Source organism: Acanthaster planci, linkage group LG01 (genome assembly GCF_054643075.1).
Source record: "Acanthaster planci isolate LZ-2023a linkage group LG01, COTS_SCS, whole genome shotgun sequence".
In the NCBI taxonomy this organism is placed as follows: Eukaryota; Metazoa; Echinodermata; class Asteroidea; order Valvatida; family Acanthasteridae; genus Acanthaster; species Acanthaster planci.
Window position 1 is genome coordinate 27,608,003 of NC_141777.1, and position 17,090 is coordinate 27,625,092.

At 42.0% G+C, this 17,090-nt stretch overlaps 5 protein-coding genes across 8 annotated transcripts in view; 2 read left to right on the forward strand and 3 right to left on the reverse strand.

Annotated features, from left to right (window-relative positions):
* LOC110975165 (N-acetylgalactosaminyltransferase 7-like) overlaps window positions 1-2,179 on the forward strand; it is a 44,639-nt gene extending 42,460 nt beyond the window's left edge. The window contains exons 9-11 of the mRNA XM_022227371.2: window positions 159-266; window positions 1,252-1,377; window positions 1,570-2,179. Coding sequence (XP_022083063.2) covers window positions 159-266; window positions 1,252-1,377; window positions 1,570-1,719 — 384 coding nt within the window. The 3' untranslated portion in view covers window positions 1,720-2,179. The remainder of the gene's footprint in view (window positions 1-158; window positions 267-1,251; window positions 1,378-1,569) is intronic.
* Window positions 1,933-6,227, reverse strand: LOC110975168 (uncharacterized). The gene is made up of 2 exons (XM_022227379.2): window positions 5,857-6,227; window positions 1,933-3,788 (listed from the first exon to the last, which is right to left on the reverse strand). Exons 1-2 carry the CDS (start codon window positions 5,962-5,964, stop codon window positions 3,252-3,254), a joined length of 645 nt encoding a protein of 214 aa, XP_022083071.2. The 5' UTR covers window positions 5,965-6,227; the 3' UTR covers window positions 1,933-3,251.
* Window positions 6,228-8,333: 2,106 nt separating this feature from the next.
* Window positions 8,334-10,448, reverse strand: LOC147800632 (uncharacterized). 2 transcript variants are annotated; one of them, XM_087132861.1, is made up of 3 exons: window positions 10,373-10,448; window positions 10,048-10,203; window positions 8,334-9,934 (listed from the first exon to the last, which is right to left on the reverse strand). In XM_087132861.1, the coding sequence occupies exons 1-3, from the start codon at window positions 10,376-10,378 to the stop codon at window positions 9,743-9,745; spliced, it is 354 nt and encodes a 117-aa protein (XP_086988987.1). In that variant the 5' UTR covers window positions 10,379-10,448; the 3' UTR covers window positions 8,334-9,742. The 2 variants fall into 2 exon arrangements, with proteins under 2 accessions (XP_086988987.1, XP_086988946.1); XM_087132820.1 differs by having other exon boundaries at window positions 8,334-9,937.
* Window positions 10,449-10,834: 386 nt separating this feature from the next.
* Window positions 10,835-16,856, forward strand: LOC147800633 (uncharacterized protein C14orf119-like). Of its 2 annotated transcripts, none has more exons than XM_087132750.1 (2): window positions 10,835-11,069; window positions 15,445-16,856. In XM_087132750.1, exon 2 carries the CDS (start codon window positions 15,480-15,482, stop codon window positions 15,870-15,872), a length of 393 nt encoding a protein of 130 aa, XP_086988876.1. In that variant the 5' UTR covers window positions 10,835-11,069; window positions 15,445-15,479; the 3' UTR covers window positions 15,873-16,856. The 2 variants fall into 2 exon arrangements, with proteins under 2 accessions (XP_086988876.1, XP_086988831.1); XM_087132705.1 differs by lacking the exon at window positions 10,835-11,069 and adding an exon at window positions 14,560-14,698.
* LOC110975171 (uncharacterized) lies at window positions 11,369-14,473 on the reverse strand. Of its 2 annotated transcripts, XR_002597671.2 has the most exons (3): window positions 14,233-14,473; window positions 13,392-13,745; window positions 11,369-11,870 (listed from the first exon to the last, which is right to left on the reverse strand). XR_002597671.2 is itself a non-coding variant. In XM_087132910.1 (2 exons), the coding sequence occupies exons 1-2, from the start codon at window positions 14,471-14,473 to the stop codon at window positions 13,663-13,665; spliced, it is 324 nt and encodes a 107-aa protein (XP_086989036.1). In that variant the 3' UTR covers window positions 12,031-13,662. The 2 variants fall into 2 exon arrangements, 1 of the variants encoding a protein (XP_086989036.1); XM_087132910.1 differs by lacking the exon at window positions 11,369-11,870 and having other exon boundaries at window positions 12,031-13,745.
* Window positions 16,857-17,090: the final 234 nt, after the last annotated feature.

Below are 17,090 nucleotides of genomic sequence, written 5' to 3' on the forward strand. Positions count from 1 at the left end.
CCTCAGATATTTCAATTCAGCGGTTTCAACTCATGCTGTACGGCCGCGTCAGTGTTGCGATGTTGCATTTTGCTTTACAGTATAAACTTGTAACAGCCGGCAAATAGGATGAATGGTTTGAACAGGAACTTTTAATGCGATTTTTCCCGTGTCTGCAGATTCGGGCACTGGACACAGAGTTTTGCTTAGACACCAAGAACCAGGTGCCGGTGGATGAAGGAGTAGAGTTGACGATGTACAAATGTCATGGCTCTGGCGGTAATCAGGTAATTTAAATCAGGAAAGGATTAATAATCGAATTTCTGCACACATTCAGAAATCCTGAGGTTAACCTTGTTTACGGTACAAGTTTGGTCAAACCAAAAACCCCGGCGGTCTATAAAGGGTGTTGTGACGTGCTCTCGTCTGAGATGTACATGTACTTGTGTGATGTTCGTGCGAAATAGGCGGATATGTGGGAAATTTGGGTTTTTATGTACAAGTATAATTTTTTGCAAAGTTCAGCACTATGGCTTAGGTAACGTTTTGAAACAGCCACTCTTAAAAGGTCCTCTGTGGCCTTCGGCTGCCATTTTGAAAACTGGCCGTCAAATACCGTATTTGACATAAGGAACCTACTATTGTATTGTAATTTAGGTAAGGCTAAAAGATACAGCGGGAACCTGACTGACATCTAGATATGTATATTGAGTAGTCAGGCTCATTTCTCATTGTACAAATGTCATTTATTGCAAAACTTGGCTCGAAATGTGGCGGCCATTTTCAAAATGGCTGCTAAATTCCACCTTTGGCGGAGTGAACCTATTATTTTAGTGCAATTTTCGAACGGTTAGAGGTATGTTCATACCTTCTAAACATGTTAACTGAGGGTTCAGAAAGTCTTTGCTCGCAAAAACGTGTTTCTTGCTTGAAATATGCCGGCCATGCAGTTTTCTGAATACATAATGTGTGCATACTGTAACATACATACGTATGTGAGGAGACAAATAAGTATGCATGAGAATGTCTGTCAGAACGACGTTTATGTGAAATCAAAGGAAGATTCTCCAAAAAGATACCAAGCATCATTTTGATCATATCGAACGCATTCAACGGGAATCACATCTTAATCCTCAATAATTTTTTTAGTGCTTATCAGCCCCACAATAAGCGGCCACAAAGGTGATTAACTACTGCCGGAAGTTATCTTAAAGTTAAATGCATTTATAAAGGGACTGAAAAATCCCATCTATACTGTTTGTCTTTTCTCAGTTTTTTCGTTTGACAACTGCTGGTGATATTCGAGTGAATGATTTTTGTCTGGGTCAGCGAGGACAGAGCGTCATGATCACAGCTTGTGGCAGTCCTAATGTTATCAAGGATTGGCAGCATAGCCAGGTTGGTTGTGTTGTTTTATAAAATTTATGCTGTTACTGAACTGTTGACTTGAAATATGTGATCTCAACTTCTAGTGATTTTCGTTAGAAATAAAATACTTTAATATGTTAGAGACAGACTGTCGGAATCACTATACTCGGCACAGCCATGGCAAACCGACAACAAATAAAGAAATAATAATTTCCTCAACAGGAGAAAAGTATTCTCTGGAGCAGAAAGCAGAACAGGTGCCTAGAGCGTTCGGGTCTGAAGATTGTTTTGTCGACGTGCCGTAAGAACTTCGACCCGCAACTCTGGACCTTTGATGACCCTTTCCAACTGGATACTTTGCAAGTGGTTTGAGGATCGTATATCTAACTCCATGCAGTCAAATGCCAAGAATTTGGGATTTTTTTGGTTGCTATAAGCCTGCTATTTTGTCATTTTCTTCAGAATTTCAAACATAATGCAATGTCATACGTCAAATGCTCGCCAGATGACCTTTTATGGATAGGGGGTATTTCTCGCTACCATTTACGCTCAGGCTGATGCAAAGATTGAGAAGAAACCCGCAAATCGCATTCTGATGGTAAAGGTTTAATCCTGTTCGTGGTTTAACTTGTCGAGTCCAAGATCAGCGAGTTCGTAGACAGTCATCAAACGTATTAGTGTCTGCAGAACGGCGTGTATATGTAGGCCTGAAAGTTGCATTGTCCATATTTGTCCAACTTACAGTATTTTCTTTTTAAATGAAGCACCATTGTACATTTCTGTACTTTTAGAATTTAAGCATTTTTACATAGTAAAGATATATCCTTTGAAACATTTTCAGCCGTCCAATAATTTTCTTAAGTCATCAGTAAGTTATCGGTGGTGTAACTCCAAGGCCTAATTTGCAAGGAGGTTGGGGGCCTCTCAGTTTGTGAATGAGGGGAATCCAATCGTCAGTGATTTCCGATCACCTCAATTTTTCTACTCCACATTGGGACGCAGGGAAGGAACCACAGGGGATCACTGGGCTGTCCCGGCTTCTTCATATGGTTACACTGACAAGATTTGTTACTAGATTTGTGAAAATGTAAACCATCGCATTATGGTGCAATAATGTCATTTTGTAGAAGGGCAAATCATTTACAGTTGAATTACATACAATAACAGCCACTGTTGGCAGTCAGGTAATATTTCTTGAAAGACAGCAATTTGAGTTTATTTGGTTATTTACCAATTCTGAAAGACTTTTTGAGCTGCCATTACCACGCTTATACTTATATATAGAATTCTGCCAGGGTGGTACAAAGCATAGATTGCATGCAGGTTGACATAAAAAGTCAGTAAGACACATCTCTGCGTTGCGTAAAGCCGTTGCTTCAGTCAAATTTTGTCTTATAGCGCCTGGTGCCTCAAGTGCACTTCTTCAAGATGGCGGTATCCGTAAGATATGGCTCTTACCGAATAGCTCCGCCACGCATTTCCTTTTATTCAAATGGCATTTTAGGGTTCAGGAATAGGCCAAGTTTTGGACAAGTTCATTCAGTGCCGTATGTGGAAGGCTGCTGATATCTTGTCATGATGACGGTAAGTGGTTTCAGAGAGATACAGCTAATACAAATATTGGCTAATACAAACTGACTTTGGGTCGAAACAGAGAGACTAAGCATAGAGAAGTTCTTCATCTGGCTGTAGTCAAACTATAGGACAAGATCCGAGATGTAAATATCCTTTATGTGTCTCGTTCAGAAAAATCGAACACTCGTATAAGCGAGCAAGTTCTAGATGATAATTATAACTGAGGTAGTTTGCATATGACGACAGTTGATCATCACCTTGCATCAGAAGTATAGAGTTTGCGCTCAGACAAAAATGACTGATATGAACATAGTCAGGTGCCAAACCACTCACTGAACTTGATGGTGCTCCCCGCAGGGTAGATAGACAGGCTGACACGGGTGACGCCCGAAGAGCAGCTGCCATGCCAAGGTCGTCCGCGCCTGCAAATGCGACACTGCCGTTCCTGCGTCAGCGAGCGTTAGCGGAGCCGGCTCCACGACGGCGCACTCCAGGAACAGCTCCGGCAAAAGATAGACGGCCACTCCTCTGAAGAGATTCACGGCCAGCCAAAGTGCAAGTAGCGTTGCCAAACTCACTAGGAAAAAATGGGTCAAGGAATCCAATGCCGCGTCCAAGTTGTCGTGTACCTGGGCGCTCCCAGTGTCTCTACTGTGCTTTCTTGCGGGAACAGCTTGCCTTGTCTCCCCATCGCCTACGCGGTACGATTTCCCCCGTTGCGCCAGAACTGCCTTCAGTTTTTGGACTTTGCCGTGGAGTCGCGAGAAGTCTTCTCTGAGGGCGCTCTTCTGTTTGGTAAGTTTCTCTTCCCGTAGCTGATGTTCAAAGGGGGTGTTGTCGATCGACCGCAGACGTCGACGACGCATCTATAGAAAAATCAACTCGGGCCCATCAAAATCATTTAGAACATTCAACATACATGGTCGTTTTTACGACATGTAACGACGGCCCTTCTTTTATCCAAACAATCATCTTGAAGCAATTAGGGATCCTCGTATGGAGTGGTCACGGTATACGGATTAAGACGGTCCGACTTCAAAATACTGTAACAACACAAAGCAAAGTGAGTTATCGCTCACGTAAGCATGGACGGCGGAGGAAGACAGAAACCAGTATTCAAATCCTTGCCGGTCCCACGCCCACGCAATTTGAGGTGGTTGGCTAAGATGGGGGCTATTAGTAAACAAATGTTTACGAAAATCATCTCTTTATTAACTTAAAAGGCGGACAGTATCAGAGAGTGCGGCCCACATTGCCAAAACACATCAAGCCCTCACTCTAGTAAATTGTTCATTATATCAGGCGGGTAACTTTCAGCCAATTGCTGGTATTGTACCTTGGACAGGGACGGGGTCACAAGGGGCATCATTTTCCTGCTGGGGTACCGATTACTTTTCAAAGCGGGCGTGCGTACATGGATTGTCGGGCTGCAGCCCAATAAATGAACTCTCATTGGCAAAAATTCACTTTAGAAAGGTCGGGGAAAATACACTTTCTTTAGGTGTCTGAGGCATGCATGCAGATTGAAGCTTATCTCGACATTTTCCAATTTCTGTTCAGTTTCAGAGAGTAATCCAGTAATGATTTGAGGAAAGATTTCCCTTCAATGACAATTATCACGACAAGCTTTTCCAAGAAATACCGACACTCCAAACAGTTGCAAAATAACGCATTTTTACGGCAAAGCTTAATCCAAACTTCACAGAAAAACTAGAAGTTCTCTTGGTAGTTTCCACCTTTTAAAACAAGATTAATGATGTAGTTTATGGGGCACCTAACGCGCCAATAACAGATTTTTATAGGGCGTGCAAAGTGTTTTCTGGTTGGCATTGGCAATTTTGAGCCAGTTAATTGGCCTGTAACTATATCCACGTGGCCTGACATAATTACACTCTGTAGAGAGGACACATTGACAATATTGGTGAATCACACACCTTCGTCTGATGCTGGGAGGTTTGTATCAAATTTCAAATACAAGATGGGCACTTTGAAAATATGGGGGGGAGCACTCCTTACCCCTCGGACTATACACTGCTGGTTGTTGGGGCTTGCGAAAAATTTTAAGTCGCTGATTCTCTCCTTGAACCAGTCCCTAACAAGCAAAGAGGCCGGTGGTCAGTGGTTGTTACACCTAGGCTGACTCTCGGTCTGATAGCATCAACGGGAGGAATTTCAGTCACAAAAGTTCGCTGAAGATTAGCCCTATTCTGACCAGTCTAAGACCAGCAAATTTGTAGTAATTTAGATGTGGTTTTGGATAGAGGGGATTTTTTTTATAAATATCAAATTTGAACAGAAAATAAACCAGAACGTTTTGATCTTTAATTTTCTGCTTGTATCCTTGCACTTCGATCGCAGTGCTTCAGACGGAGCCCTGGCTCTTTCTGTAGGGCAACTTTTTGCCATGGCTTTTCTATGAGCGCTGCTTTGGCGGTGTGAAATCGTACGTATAAACGCTTTACCCACAATGCATCTTTGCACGGTGTAGCGGCGTGGCTAAGGGGGGGGGGCGTGGGGGCGCACGCCCCCCATGAAAAATCGTCGCCCCCCTCACTTACATATCCTGATGTGATTACGATTATATACATGGATATGTCTAACATCCAGTCAGCCCCCCCCCCCTCCCACTTTAGTGTGAAGCCCCCTGCTCCCCCCGGCCCGCTCAGAATCCTGGCTACGGCCGCTGACAGATTTGTGGAAAAGACTGGTCCTCATCATTGTCCTACGAGTATGGTTCCTGACGCTTGTTCAAGTGCCATCATTATCACCTCACCACCTCCGACCAAAACACACACATCCACTTCTCAGTTCATCTGGATAAGAAGCCTATACAGTGAAATGTTTAAAACTGGTCGTACAACACACAAAAATGTCCGTACACCCTGTTTTTTAGCAACTGAATTCCACTTTTTGGCGATATTTGTTTTATCTTACCTTGCTAATGTCGCCGCTCTCTGTGCCGCTGTGAACCCTTCGTATAATAAGATCTCCGCTCAAATGTGTGGAAACCATAGTTTTACCAGGGGGCAGGTTTTGCGCCATGACTTATTGCGAACTAGGCCTATTTCATTACTGTGCAGGAAAACACTTTAATAGCAGCATCAAGTGCGCAGGAACACTACAGTTTATGCAACAGCTGGTCATTTGTTCAAGTACTTTGTTGAAAGCCAACGGCATACTTCCATGCTCGACTGAGAATACTTAAAAGTGAACTGGAATGGAATCAATATTGTAGCATGCACTGTACTGCCCTATATAGTGCGCTGCCTTGCGTTGGTTGTGGTTGGCTCACTACTTTGTACCCATTTTCAGATATTTATAGCACCGGTGTTTATGCCATAGGTCCCCGTGTCACTTCCTAAGTAAACGAAACACTGCAAAGGTTTGGGTTCCAATTCTGCTATTGGATACGTGTACCGTCAACGTGCCATGTGCGTCCGTACAGGATGTTGAAACTGTTGTGAATATTGGTCTCAGGTACAAAAATGTACCGTAACAAAAAAATTGGAGCCGGTAGAGTTTTTCCTGTATTTATTATCCTTTATATATTTTTTAATTCTCACAGCTATTTTCATCTGATGAAGCGATGAATATTTTTATCCAACACTAGGCTGCTTTCGTCATGACCAACAAATCGAATCATGATAACTGAGGGTCTGCGCCGTAAGGCTGACACGTGTGCTCACACACACTCACCACTGAACACCAATATAATTTCACAGTAGGCAGCTCCGTGTTCAAAATGGCCGCTTCAGTGTCAGGTAAAAATGGGTGCTGGCCTCAGGAATACAGTAGAGTATGTGAAAATATGCCGATGCCAGTAAGAACCAAAAATGTAGATTTGGAAATAATTTTCGAACATTCCAACAACCCAAATATTAAATCTAAAAACATTATTAAACGGTATTAAAAAACATCGAAACTTATGTGCCGCTTGGGCGTGCATATGTAATGTCGCCCCCTCCCGCTTTTAATATCCATGGCTGGGCAATGTAAGGATTTTGGTCACGAACCAAATATATTTGCCGGGATTTACGCAGCTGCCATTTTCCCAATACAAAACACTTCGTATGCAGGGCAATTTACCGGCGTTGCCATTATTTTGTTTTACCACACAATTCTTGACACATAATTAGACAGCGCCCTCCACGTCGGGCAGTTGACGGTCTGCATCGGCCTGCATTCGTCAGTACGCTCTTATTGCCCTAAAATTAATCCTAACATGCCAGAAACTTACACAAATTTTCTTCTATAAAGACTACAAAAATGAAAAAAAATTAAAAATTTAGTGGTACATGTACTTGTTATCTATCTGGACTAATTTTGTTGTCGCAACTATTCAATGCGTTAATGTGCCCCTTTATTTTTAAAATAGAATTTACCGGTATGTCTTTTTCTTCTCTCTTCCGATATGGCGTTAAATAGCTCAGTTGGTTAAGTGTTGGCGTCATAACCAGATGGTTCTAGATACAAATCATGCTAGGTACTTTTTCCATGTAATGTTTACTCACTTTTACATAGCGAAATCATTAAGGACACAAGGTTATTTTTTCCCTCGTAAAGTTGGTATTGTTAGCTAACTAATCAAGTTATATTTCATAACTTGACCGCTACGTTTAAACAGTTATTAAAGCCAATGGTAACAATGTACGTACGTTAAACCGTCACGTGCATGAGTATGAGTGGATAATTGTGAATTTATTTGTCAGAAGATCCGTGTCTTGACGTGTCTTTGAGAGGCTCAACGCAGCATGTAAACCGACGCACTTACCTTTGACAACCAATCAACAGTGGCGTATTGGGGGAGACAGATTTTTTTCCAAAGGTGAGTAGGAAAGAAAGTAATTGGTATAGGCCCTACACCAAAACCTTAAGAACATGACACCAGCAAATAAAAACAAGGATGTCGTGACCGTGAATAAGGCATTTTTTCTCCCCAACGTCATGTTGAATGAGCCCGAAGCTGCATTTGCTTTTCAATTTGCCCCCCCCCACCAAAAGCTGGATACGCCGCTGCCAATCAGGAAGCCGTAGTTTATGTTCACTCGTCGCCCAGCGCCCAAACGGGGTGCTCGGAAGGGCTGATGGCCTTGCACAGATTTTAGTGAAGGAAATACATCACACTGGGTCACAGCTAACTACCACTATAATAAAATACTATAGAGATCGGTGCTCTACGCGCAGAGCATTGTGTGTAAATTTCTGCCAGGCGCGCGAGTTCACTCGCTCAATGCTTTTCACAAGCGGCGGTTATCAATTCGACAGGTTTTCTTTTTCTTCCTCATTGCTGAAAATATTCTCACTACACTTCATTCGTTCCTTCAAAATTGATCAAGATAACCAATGATTCGAAATATATCGCCAAAAGACACGTGATCAGTGACACTAAATGATAAGATAAATTACCACACTGTGATTGTACCAAGGCCATGTTTTTATCATATAGCTGGCACTTTACCCGTGCCAAAGCCTTGCTATTGGCGAACCAAAAAAGAAATTAAATAACGCTTCACTAACAGGAAGTGATAACCTCGCGATCAAAGGTCGTCCACAATGTAGTCAATCACAGTGCAAAGCTATCGGCCTTTGTGTTGAGAGAGCTGCGACATTAGCGTCTCAATTTATTGATGGGACCCAAATGGTGTATTATGCCGTCACAGCAAATGGACTAACAGCAAATTTGGTTACAAAGTCTCAAGTTGGCGATACTCTCCCTATATGCAGCTCTGTTTGGAAATTATGTATTATAAATTATCAGGCTTGATGTGCATCAATACCAAGCTATGGCGAATTGCATCGTGATGTTACCAAATTTGGATCAGCCACAAATCCACAAACCCACAAATCCATTACCCAGCTTCTGTTCACGAAGGTGCCTCAGTGATTGGTGTTTCTTTTCAGACAGGACGTGGTCGGGCTCAAGGCATTGTCCGAGGTCTCAACTTGGATTTTCGCCATTCATTGGCATGTGTAAGTGCATCAATATGACTCTAAACCAAAGATCATATAGCGCCGCGTAGCGGCGCTATACGATCGCTGATGATTTTCAGAGCAATCACTGTGCTTATATGGTTTTCCTGAAGTTTTATGAGGTCCTAAGATTGTTACTCACAATTTTTTCCGTGATTGAATGCATGCACTTTCCTCTCAACAGTGACATTTCCTTTTCCTATACAATCCAGTTTTAATTAGTCAGCCCATTTCAGTACCTCCATACCTTTCTTCTGCAGTTTTAAAGTTTACCGATCTCTGGTGTGTTTTGGCAGGCTTTGTTGACGCAATGTGGTACTTCTCTTATTCCAGATTTCCCAGTATGTTTACCGGTGGGCTCTAAAAACTGAAGTGTCCTTCACCATCTTCTCTCCACGTGGTTCGACTTTCACTTCGGCACCGTATAACATTTACACAGAGCCATGATTGATCTCTTTTTGCGAAAGCCTTTGGTTCACTGCCATGCATTCATCCATATACACTGATTATGTCTTCATTCGAAGGTTGCAGATGTGGTATACCGGTAGTCTCCGTACATTGGCAGATCTAGGGGGCCAACAGGGACGCCAATGTCCCCAATAAAGGAGCACTTTTTCAAAAAATGAAAGGCGATGTTTGGGACTGCATGTATTCCACTTCTGTTCCTTCAAAAAGTCTGTATAAAAAGCCCAGATATTTAGCCTCAATCCTCTGAAAGGCCAGAAAAGGTTACATGCTAAAATTGAAAATTCCCCTCAACTCGAAACACCCCCCCTCCGATTTTGGATCTACTCTTGCCTCCTTATAGTATAGTCTCTCAAAGCACTGTGGTGCAAGCTGGAGATGATCGTCATACAGTAGCACACGGATCGTATGGACCCTTCAGCCATCTGATCAGGTGCGAAGCAATTAACATGACGATGGAGCACACCAGGAGAGCGTTGCATACACGGGCCACGCGGGCCTCTGTCCGTTTCCTTGCTCTCAACTGACGTCTTCTCTGATACAGCTCGGTACAGTCGCTCAACTTCATCTCAAGCTGCTGCTACGAGGAAGGGGGGGGGGTAGACGAGTATAGTCAATTGGTGCATCATTCATGTCCTGTTGTCAAAGAGGTTAAACCAATATACTGCGATTGAATTCCGAGAAACTTACCCTGAGTCTGTCCTGTAGTGCCAGGATGCCTTCTTTTACGTCTCTCTCTGCAAGCACCTTGGCTACAGTCGCATCCAGTGTCTGCTCAGCCATTCCGGACCCCGTGTTTGTGGTGACTTCCCCCGGAACTATGGGGATTTCGGTGGGGTATGTCTTCTGTCATCAAAAAAATGGATGATTATTGAGGGAATATCGCTCAAGGAGAATTTCCTGTTAACACTTTCCATGGTATAAATGGTTGTAGAAGATAGCAAAGCAAAAAACGAGAAAATCATCATCGTCTAAAATCGAATGCATACCGTGATCATATAATGATTTTACTAACCGGCATGATGTTTGTTTAAAAGGGTTTTCCTACCACAACGTAATATCGTTGATCTCAGTTTAGAACAATAATGTAATATGGCCTTGTGAAAAAGAAACATCTGTTTTATTGAGGTAACCTTCGGCAATTGGCGAAATATTAACTGCAGAAGATAATAATTTATTTAATAATTTATTTACTTAACTTTACTAACGTGAATGTTTGTGTTTTAAGGCCATTTATTCACCTTAAAAGTTGTTTCAGGCAATTAAAAAGAATCTTATTATCCCTTTGTAAACATGTTTAGGAGCCATCTCTTTGAAAAAAAATGTTTTGGAGCTGAATATTGCATGTCAATTTGGTAAAAGTCGTTAACAGTATAAAAAAAAAATACTCCATGGCAGCTTGCAAAATTGTGCACACAGTATTTGCAGTGAAACGGAACTCGCTCATTGGTCTTACATGAACAAGAAAGTATCTTAGCCACACTTACCATGTTAATAACCGAATGAAGAACAGTTGTGGACCCTTCTCATTACCCCAAGCACTACAACTCTCGGTGATAACTGGGACAATCACGAGGTTTGTTATGCCAATACGTATCGAGGTGATGATGAGCAAGTGTGCAGTGGATGGCGTAGCCACCGGAAATTTCGGATTCCGAGCTACACTACTTACGGTGATCTACTCCACACACTAGGCGATACGGCCAAGCTGGGTGAGAATTTCGCCGACTAGTTTGAATCGGCATTTTTCAATTATCTTGAAGAACAAAATAAGCTTGGTTAATTAGTGACACGGGCGGCTGTTTGAACGGCTACATAGGCTCGATGACGTCTAGAAATGATAAATACTCGTTAGAGATGGCTAAACGGTGTTATTTGAACATCTGCGTCGGTTCCCGTGGACCTTGAGCGAATGCGGTAGGCAACAGAGCACAAGCACCGTACTAAACACCTTTGTCTTGAGTCGTTTTTGTATTACGCATGAATAATTAGCACTTCAAAGAAGGCCGAATCAAGTTATATTACCTTCCTTTCTGAATGAACAACTGCAACATTGGACTTTAAAACAAAAATGAAAAACAGAGCACAGGTAAACGGTGACGCATTTTACCATACATAAGACACACACGAGCTCTTACGTCTTTAACCAGACTTTGACAGAGAGGATTTGATTAAAATACTATAAAGTCATGATTCCTCGTGTTTAAGCCACTTTAGAAAAGTGTAGAAGAATTACTCTTTTGAATTTTACTTACTTCAGCCCGATCATGTTTATGCAAATATGGAATGTACACATTGATATTCATCAACCCTGCATAGAGGCAGGAAGCCGGTTTACAACACCGATTATGTTTTTTTTCTCGTAACCAAGCAACGATAAACAAATCCAGAGGTAAGGGTCAATGACCTCCAACCTCAGCTACTTCCAACAACAATCTACATGTACGTACAGCAGTACCGGGAGCTCTGTGTGGCAGTCATAACCCCGGGGTTGGCTGGCATTCCAGAATGTACTGTACATGTACATCAAGGAAAAAATGAGGAGCAATCACTGCATTGTATCGCCTCCCAGGATTTACCATGGTACTAGGAATGGCTCATCAAAGTGAGCAGCACCCAGGCTCGAGATGAGTGCCAGGAATGTATAAACACAGAGAGCTTGTGACACCTAAATCACACGCCTTAATCGCGCCTAAGAACGGGCTTAAATTTTCACTCAACTCCACAAAATAATATTCATCAGATATATCGAACAAAATTTGGTTGATGGTATACAGTACATGTATGTATATAATTTAATTGGCGAATTTGGATTGACTTCTTTTGTCTTTCATCTGTGCACAACCCTTACCCAAAACTAAATACCACCTAATATTGACTAATAAATACCCAAATTCAATGTTACTTATCTCTCCTGCATGTGTATACGGGTTCTTCCATAATCAAGCACCATTCGTGTTACTTTTGAGTTTTGTTTCTGGTCATTCTAATGTTTAATCTTTAATAAACATTCCTCCGTCAGATTTTAATTACAGCTAATGGGAGATGAAGTACCAAAGTCTTGCACTGAATATAATGTGCAGAATGGAGTTACAACTGAAATCAGACTAATGACTTGTCGTTTATGGTGCTGCTGAAGTTACAGCTATAGTGTATCGGCAGAACTACAATTCTAAATGGTTTTGAGAAACACAAGTTGGCATACTCCTAATCCTTGAAATGAGTGATATACCAAGTGTGTCCTCACAACAAACTGGACAAACCAAAAGTAATTGTTCTTTTTCTAGGGTCAAGCTGGCTGAGCAGCCCGTGGCCTTAATAACAATCTAATGCTCCGTTTTACAATATAGGTGAAATTAATCAAGTTAAATGGCCAAAACTAGCCATGTGGTGGTGGAATAGAAAAATTGACATTATGGCAGCTAATCCCTTCAACTGTAGTTTGATATTTGAACAGTTTTGATAATCTTTTCATTCTGGATTGAGGTAGAAACTACTCTCCAAACTGAGTTTGCAGGGATTTTTTTAGAGACACAATCTCTCAAAACACATTTTTTTGGGGATATGCCCAATCACACTTGAATATGACTGTCTGCATTGCACATGCTATGGAAGTCATACATGTACGTACTTGGATATATGTACGCATGTACTCCTTTCCAGTCCATGCCTGGTGTTGTCACTCGAGGGGAGGCAAATGGGTTCAAATGAAGTCAGTTTAGATTAAAAACTCTCAAGTTTTATACTTAGATGTCAGTCTGAATCTTGTCTTGTCCATACCTTTAAAAGAAGGCAGGAGAAGCCTCAAAACACTTATTAAAGCCTAAAATTTGCCACACATTTCAAATAAAAAAGCCTCTGATCAGGCTTTGCCATGATCCATGATTAGGATGGGAAATGAGCACAGTGAGTATCCATCTTTTGGATTTACTTGGGAAAGGCAACACAGACAAATTCACAATTCAGCCAAAATGCAAATGACTTGTCCATGGTAGCTCAGTTCACAGCAGCAAGAAGAGGGTTCTGCCACTCACCTATATCGTGTTTTTGAAAAAAAAAATACAGTTCTGTTTGACTTCTAGAGCTCAAATGAAGTCTATGAGTCTCCCCTCTCCCAACACTGCTGCTAAATGTGCCTTAAATCCTTCTCTCTCGCTTTTGTCTCTCACTGACTGTCACTGAGCATCAGCAGCTACTTTCAAATCCTAAGTCTCCAGGCCATGAGCATTCACCAGTTTGTCCATGCTGTGACTTCAGTTTTGCTTGTGAATACAAGTTTAGAAAACAGGGTGGTCACATTTGACTTCATGTTTTGGGTTTCTTCTGGGGTGGTTCTCGATCTCCTTGTCCCATTTCATTTGTTTCATCTTCATCTTCCTCCCCTTCACCTGTGAGCAAACGAAGTTTTTTTGCACGAGTGAGTTTGTCTTGATTTTGAGATTAGATTGATTGTTCGCATGAGAGAGAGCTGTTGCAGCTCACTGAAATGATGTTTGAAATGTTGTTTTGTCTCAAGATTAACTTTGATTGAGTATTTCTGCTAACGCCAAGTTACTGGCTGATTATGGAATATTGAAAACTCGTGGAGAAAGATCCACTGATCATGTATGATAGCACATTTCAACTTATCGTGCCCAACATGTTCATGGCCTTCGGTACATGTTTCTCAAAAATACACTACAGCTTACAATTTCAAGACATGTGAGACCTCATTAGATGGTTTTCTAACTTCTGAGCCCCTACTGAAAATGAATGGCTGATTATTTCTCGGATTTTTTCTGCACCAGTCCTTTATTTCTCCGTGGTACAACTAAAAAACTGGTTGACATAAAACTATGTAAAATACAGCTCCCCTGTTGATCTTATGCTACGAACCTTTAGATTCACCATCGACATTCTCATCATTATCATTGCGCGAACTGTTCTGCTGATTCGAACCCTTCTCAAGATCAACTTGAACGGTAAGGTACTCGTTAACCTGACTCTGTACAATCTGTAATGATTCCCTTAACTTCTGATACGTGACTGTACCATTATTACTATCGATTGGATGGCAAAATTCCTGCTTCTCACCGGATCGCAGTGTTACGGTCGTTGTCACCGTGGGGGCCGCCATCTTGCATGTGTCAGCCTTGTTCTCAGAGCATCCTAGATCGCCGAGTCCATTGCACAGTACATGTACACGTAGATAGTGCAAAGTGCACAGGTACGGTGCAAATGGCACAACATGTAGGCACCGGCCGGCTGTGTGATGTTACTTCGCAATTTCAAGTTGTGTGGTCTGACTTGAAAAACCCTCCATGTTCAAACTAGCCTGGAAAATCCAGCTCCGCCGCCAATGGTAAATAAAAGAGGGCTTGTTTGGGGAAGAGCTACAGTGACCATTAGCCATCAGAAAGCAAAAATATGTCCAGTAAAGTTAAATTTAGGAGGAAAATATCAATTGATTTACTGAGAAAATAGTTAAAATTTTTCAAACCAGTGCCATAGGGTTGTGCACAGAGTGTCAAGTGGTGTCCGTATATGGAACTCTTCCCCTGGTTTGCAGGGGAAAGAATGCTGCATCCTGCTTCGTGTCTTCTCAATAAAGGTCAATCATTGCACATTTGCTGAAATGCTGAAAAGACACGAATCTGGGACTGAGAAAAATTTCCCTTTAGCATGATTATAGGCCTCGTTAGGAAATACTTGGCCTATACACAACCGTTGAAGTAGCATCAGGACACAACATTCTTTCCGTTTTGCCAGCCCCTATACTAGCAAAGAAGCTGACCTGTGACATTAAATAAAAAGAGCAGACTCTGTCATGCCTGTTGCTTTGGACCATTTCCTCTAGAACTATGGTATGGGGCTAATTATCACTCCAAGAGGTAGAACCGTAGATGGACACCTGCAGTTAAGGGATTCTGTTCAACTTTGTTGTGTCATAATTGATTACCAACAAGTGTAGAATTCTGACATGCATTGTGTGTTGTGATGAGAGGGCCTCCATCAGTTATCAGAATTGCTTGCTTTTCAACCAGCTTGTGAACCATCTGTGGAGTGAATCAGCATTCAGTGATAGATTATCCATGTTTTTGATTTCAGAGTCGAGTGTGGAATGCACAGGGTAATTAGCCATCATGGCAGCCGCTGCCTCGGCACCCAGCAGGGAAGAAATGGCAGCCCATGTTTTCCAGCAAGAACTGCGAACAGTGATTCACTGGTTCACAACGTGGAGCCACTACGAGAGGCGGGACTTCATGGCAGACCTGGTCAACAAGGCCACTCCGCCCGATGTCAGTAGTCTCTTGGACGCCATGGAGACACTCAAAGTGAACGACAAACCGCCCAGCATTTTCCAGTGTCAGCTGAAACTCTTCTCGGAGTGGTTTGCAGAGTGGTCGGATCGGGAGAGGGATATCTTTGTGCATAAACTTGAGGAGCTTGCTCCTGATTTTGTGAACGAAATTAATGCACAAGTTCACGGAAGATTGAAAGAACATTTGCGAAGTTCATGTCAAAGCCCATTTTGACATATTGCAAGAAATATTTAAAATGTCTTTTATGTATGTTTACATGTCTGCATCTTTACCTGCTACTAGAGATTTCGAACTTGATTCTATTGGTTGAACAGTACAGGCGTTTCACTGTAGTACAACGAAAAAAGTCTACAATGCAATGGCCAATCACAGTGCGAAAAATGTGTCGAGGGTCTCCAAATGCGCATTGTCAGACATGTCGGTCCATTCAAATGTGCACTGCCTACAGAGGCCACAGCACTGCAAACTCTTGGCGGCACACTATTGTGAATCACCCATATTTCCACTGTCTTAGTGCACAAAAACAGTCCAGTCAAGCATACTGTGCTGCCCCTCATCCATGCTTACTTATTATGGCCCGGTTTTACCATTTGCTGTCAAATGCTAAAGCATATAATTCACAACCACTACAGGAATGTTTTCACATGAAACTGAGAACAGGAAGACCATATTTAGGCACTCGCTGCTTTACAATCTGCTTTACTGCTTGCCTTGCAAGCAGTGATGTTGGATACAGACCTGAGTAAAAGTGCAACAGTTCTCTCTGGTGAAAAATTTACTGGCAGGAAAAGATTTTAACTGCACAGTGTATCTTTAAAAGCAAAATGTACAGACTTTTTTCTATGTACATGTATACAGCTCACCGTACTTCACATTCCCAGAATCCCAGAATATAAAATACAAGTAGCATAATGCTCAGAATTACCCAAATACCAGCAACAAAATGGCATTTCAATTGCGAAGCCAGGCTGTTTCTTGCCAAGACGGTAATGACTAGTGTTTTTACCCTTCGCTCTTTATACATGCACAAATGCAGGGCAGTTTAAAGAAAACAATGCCATGCAGAAGTTTGGGCTACATAAGAGACACGGAAGGCAACATATACATGCATTTTGTGTACAGGGTTGGGTGTACTGGGATGTGATATGATTTGTCAGGCTCATTGTGTAGTTAATAAACATCACATCTGAACTCCAATGCCCACTTGTTTTGTGTGTGAGTAGTCTGTGAAAGGTCACATCCATAGCTGTAGTTTTGAGGTACACATGCCTGCGCTGGCCAGGGTCAATGGAACCATTTCAAAATATTTAATTCCTTGTCACTTCAAAATGAGTCATTTTTGCACTCCAAGAAGTGACTGAATAGACTATTTTCAATTCTAAGGTCATTCTCCCCATTCCCCAGCTCAAAAACATGAGTGCCACACAAAAA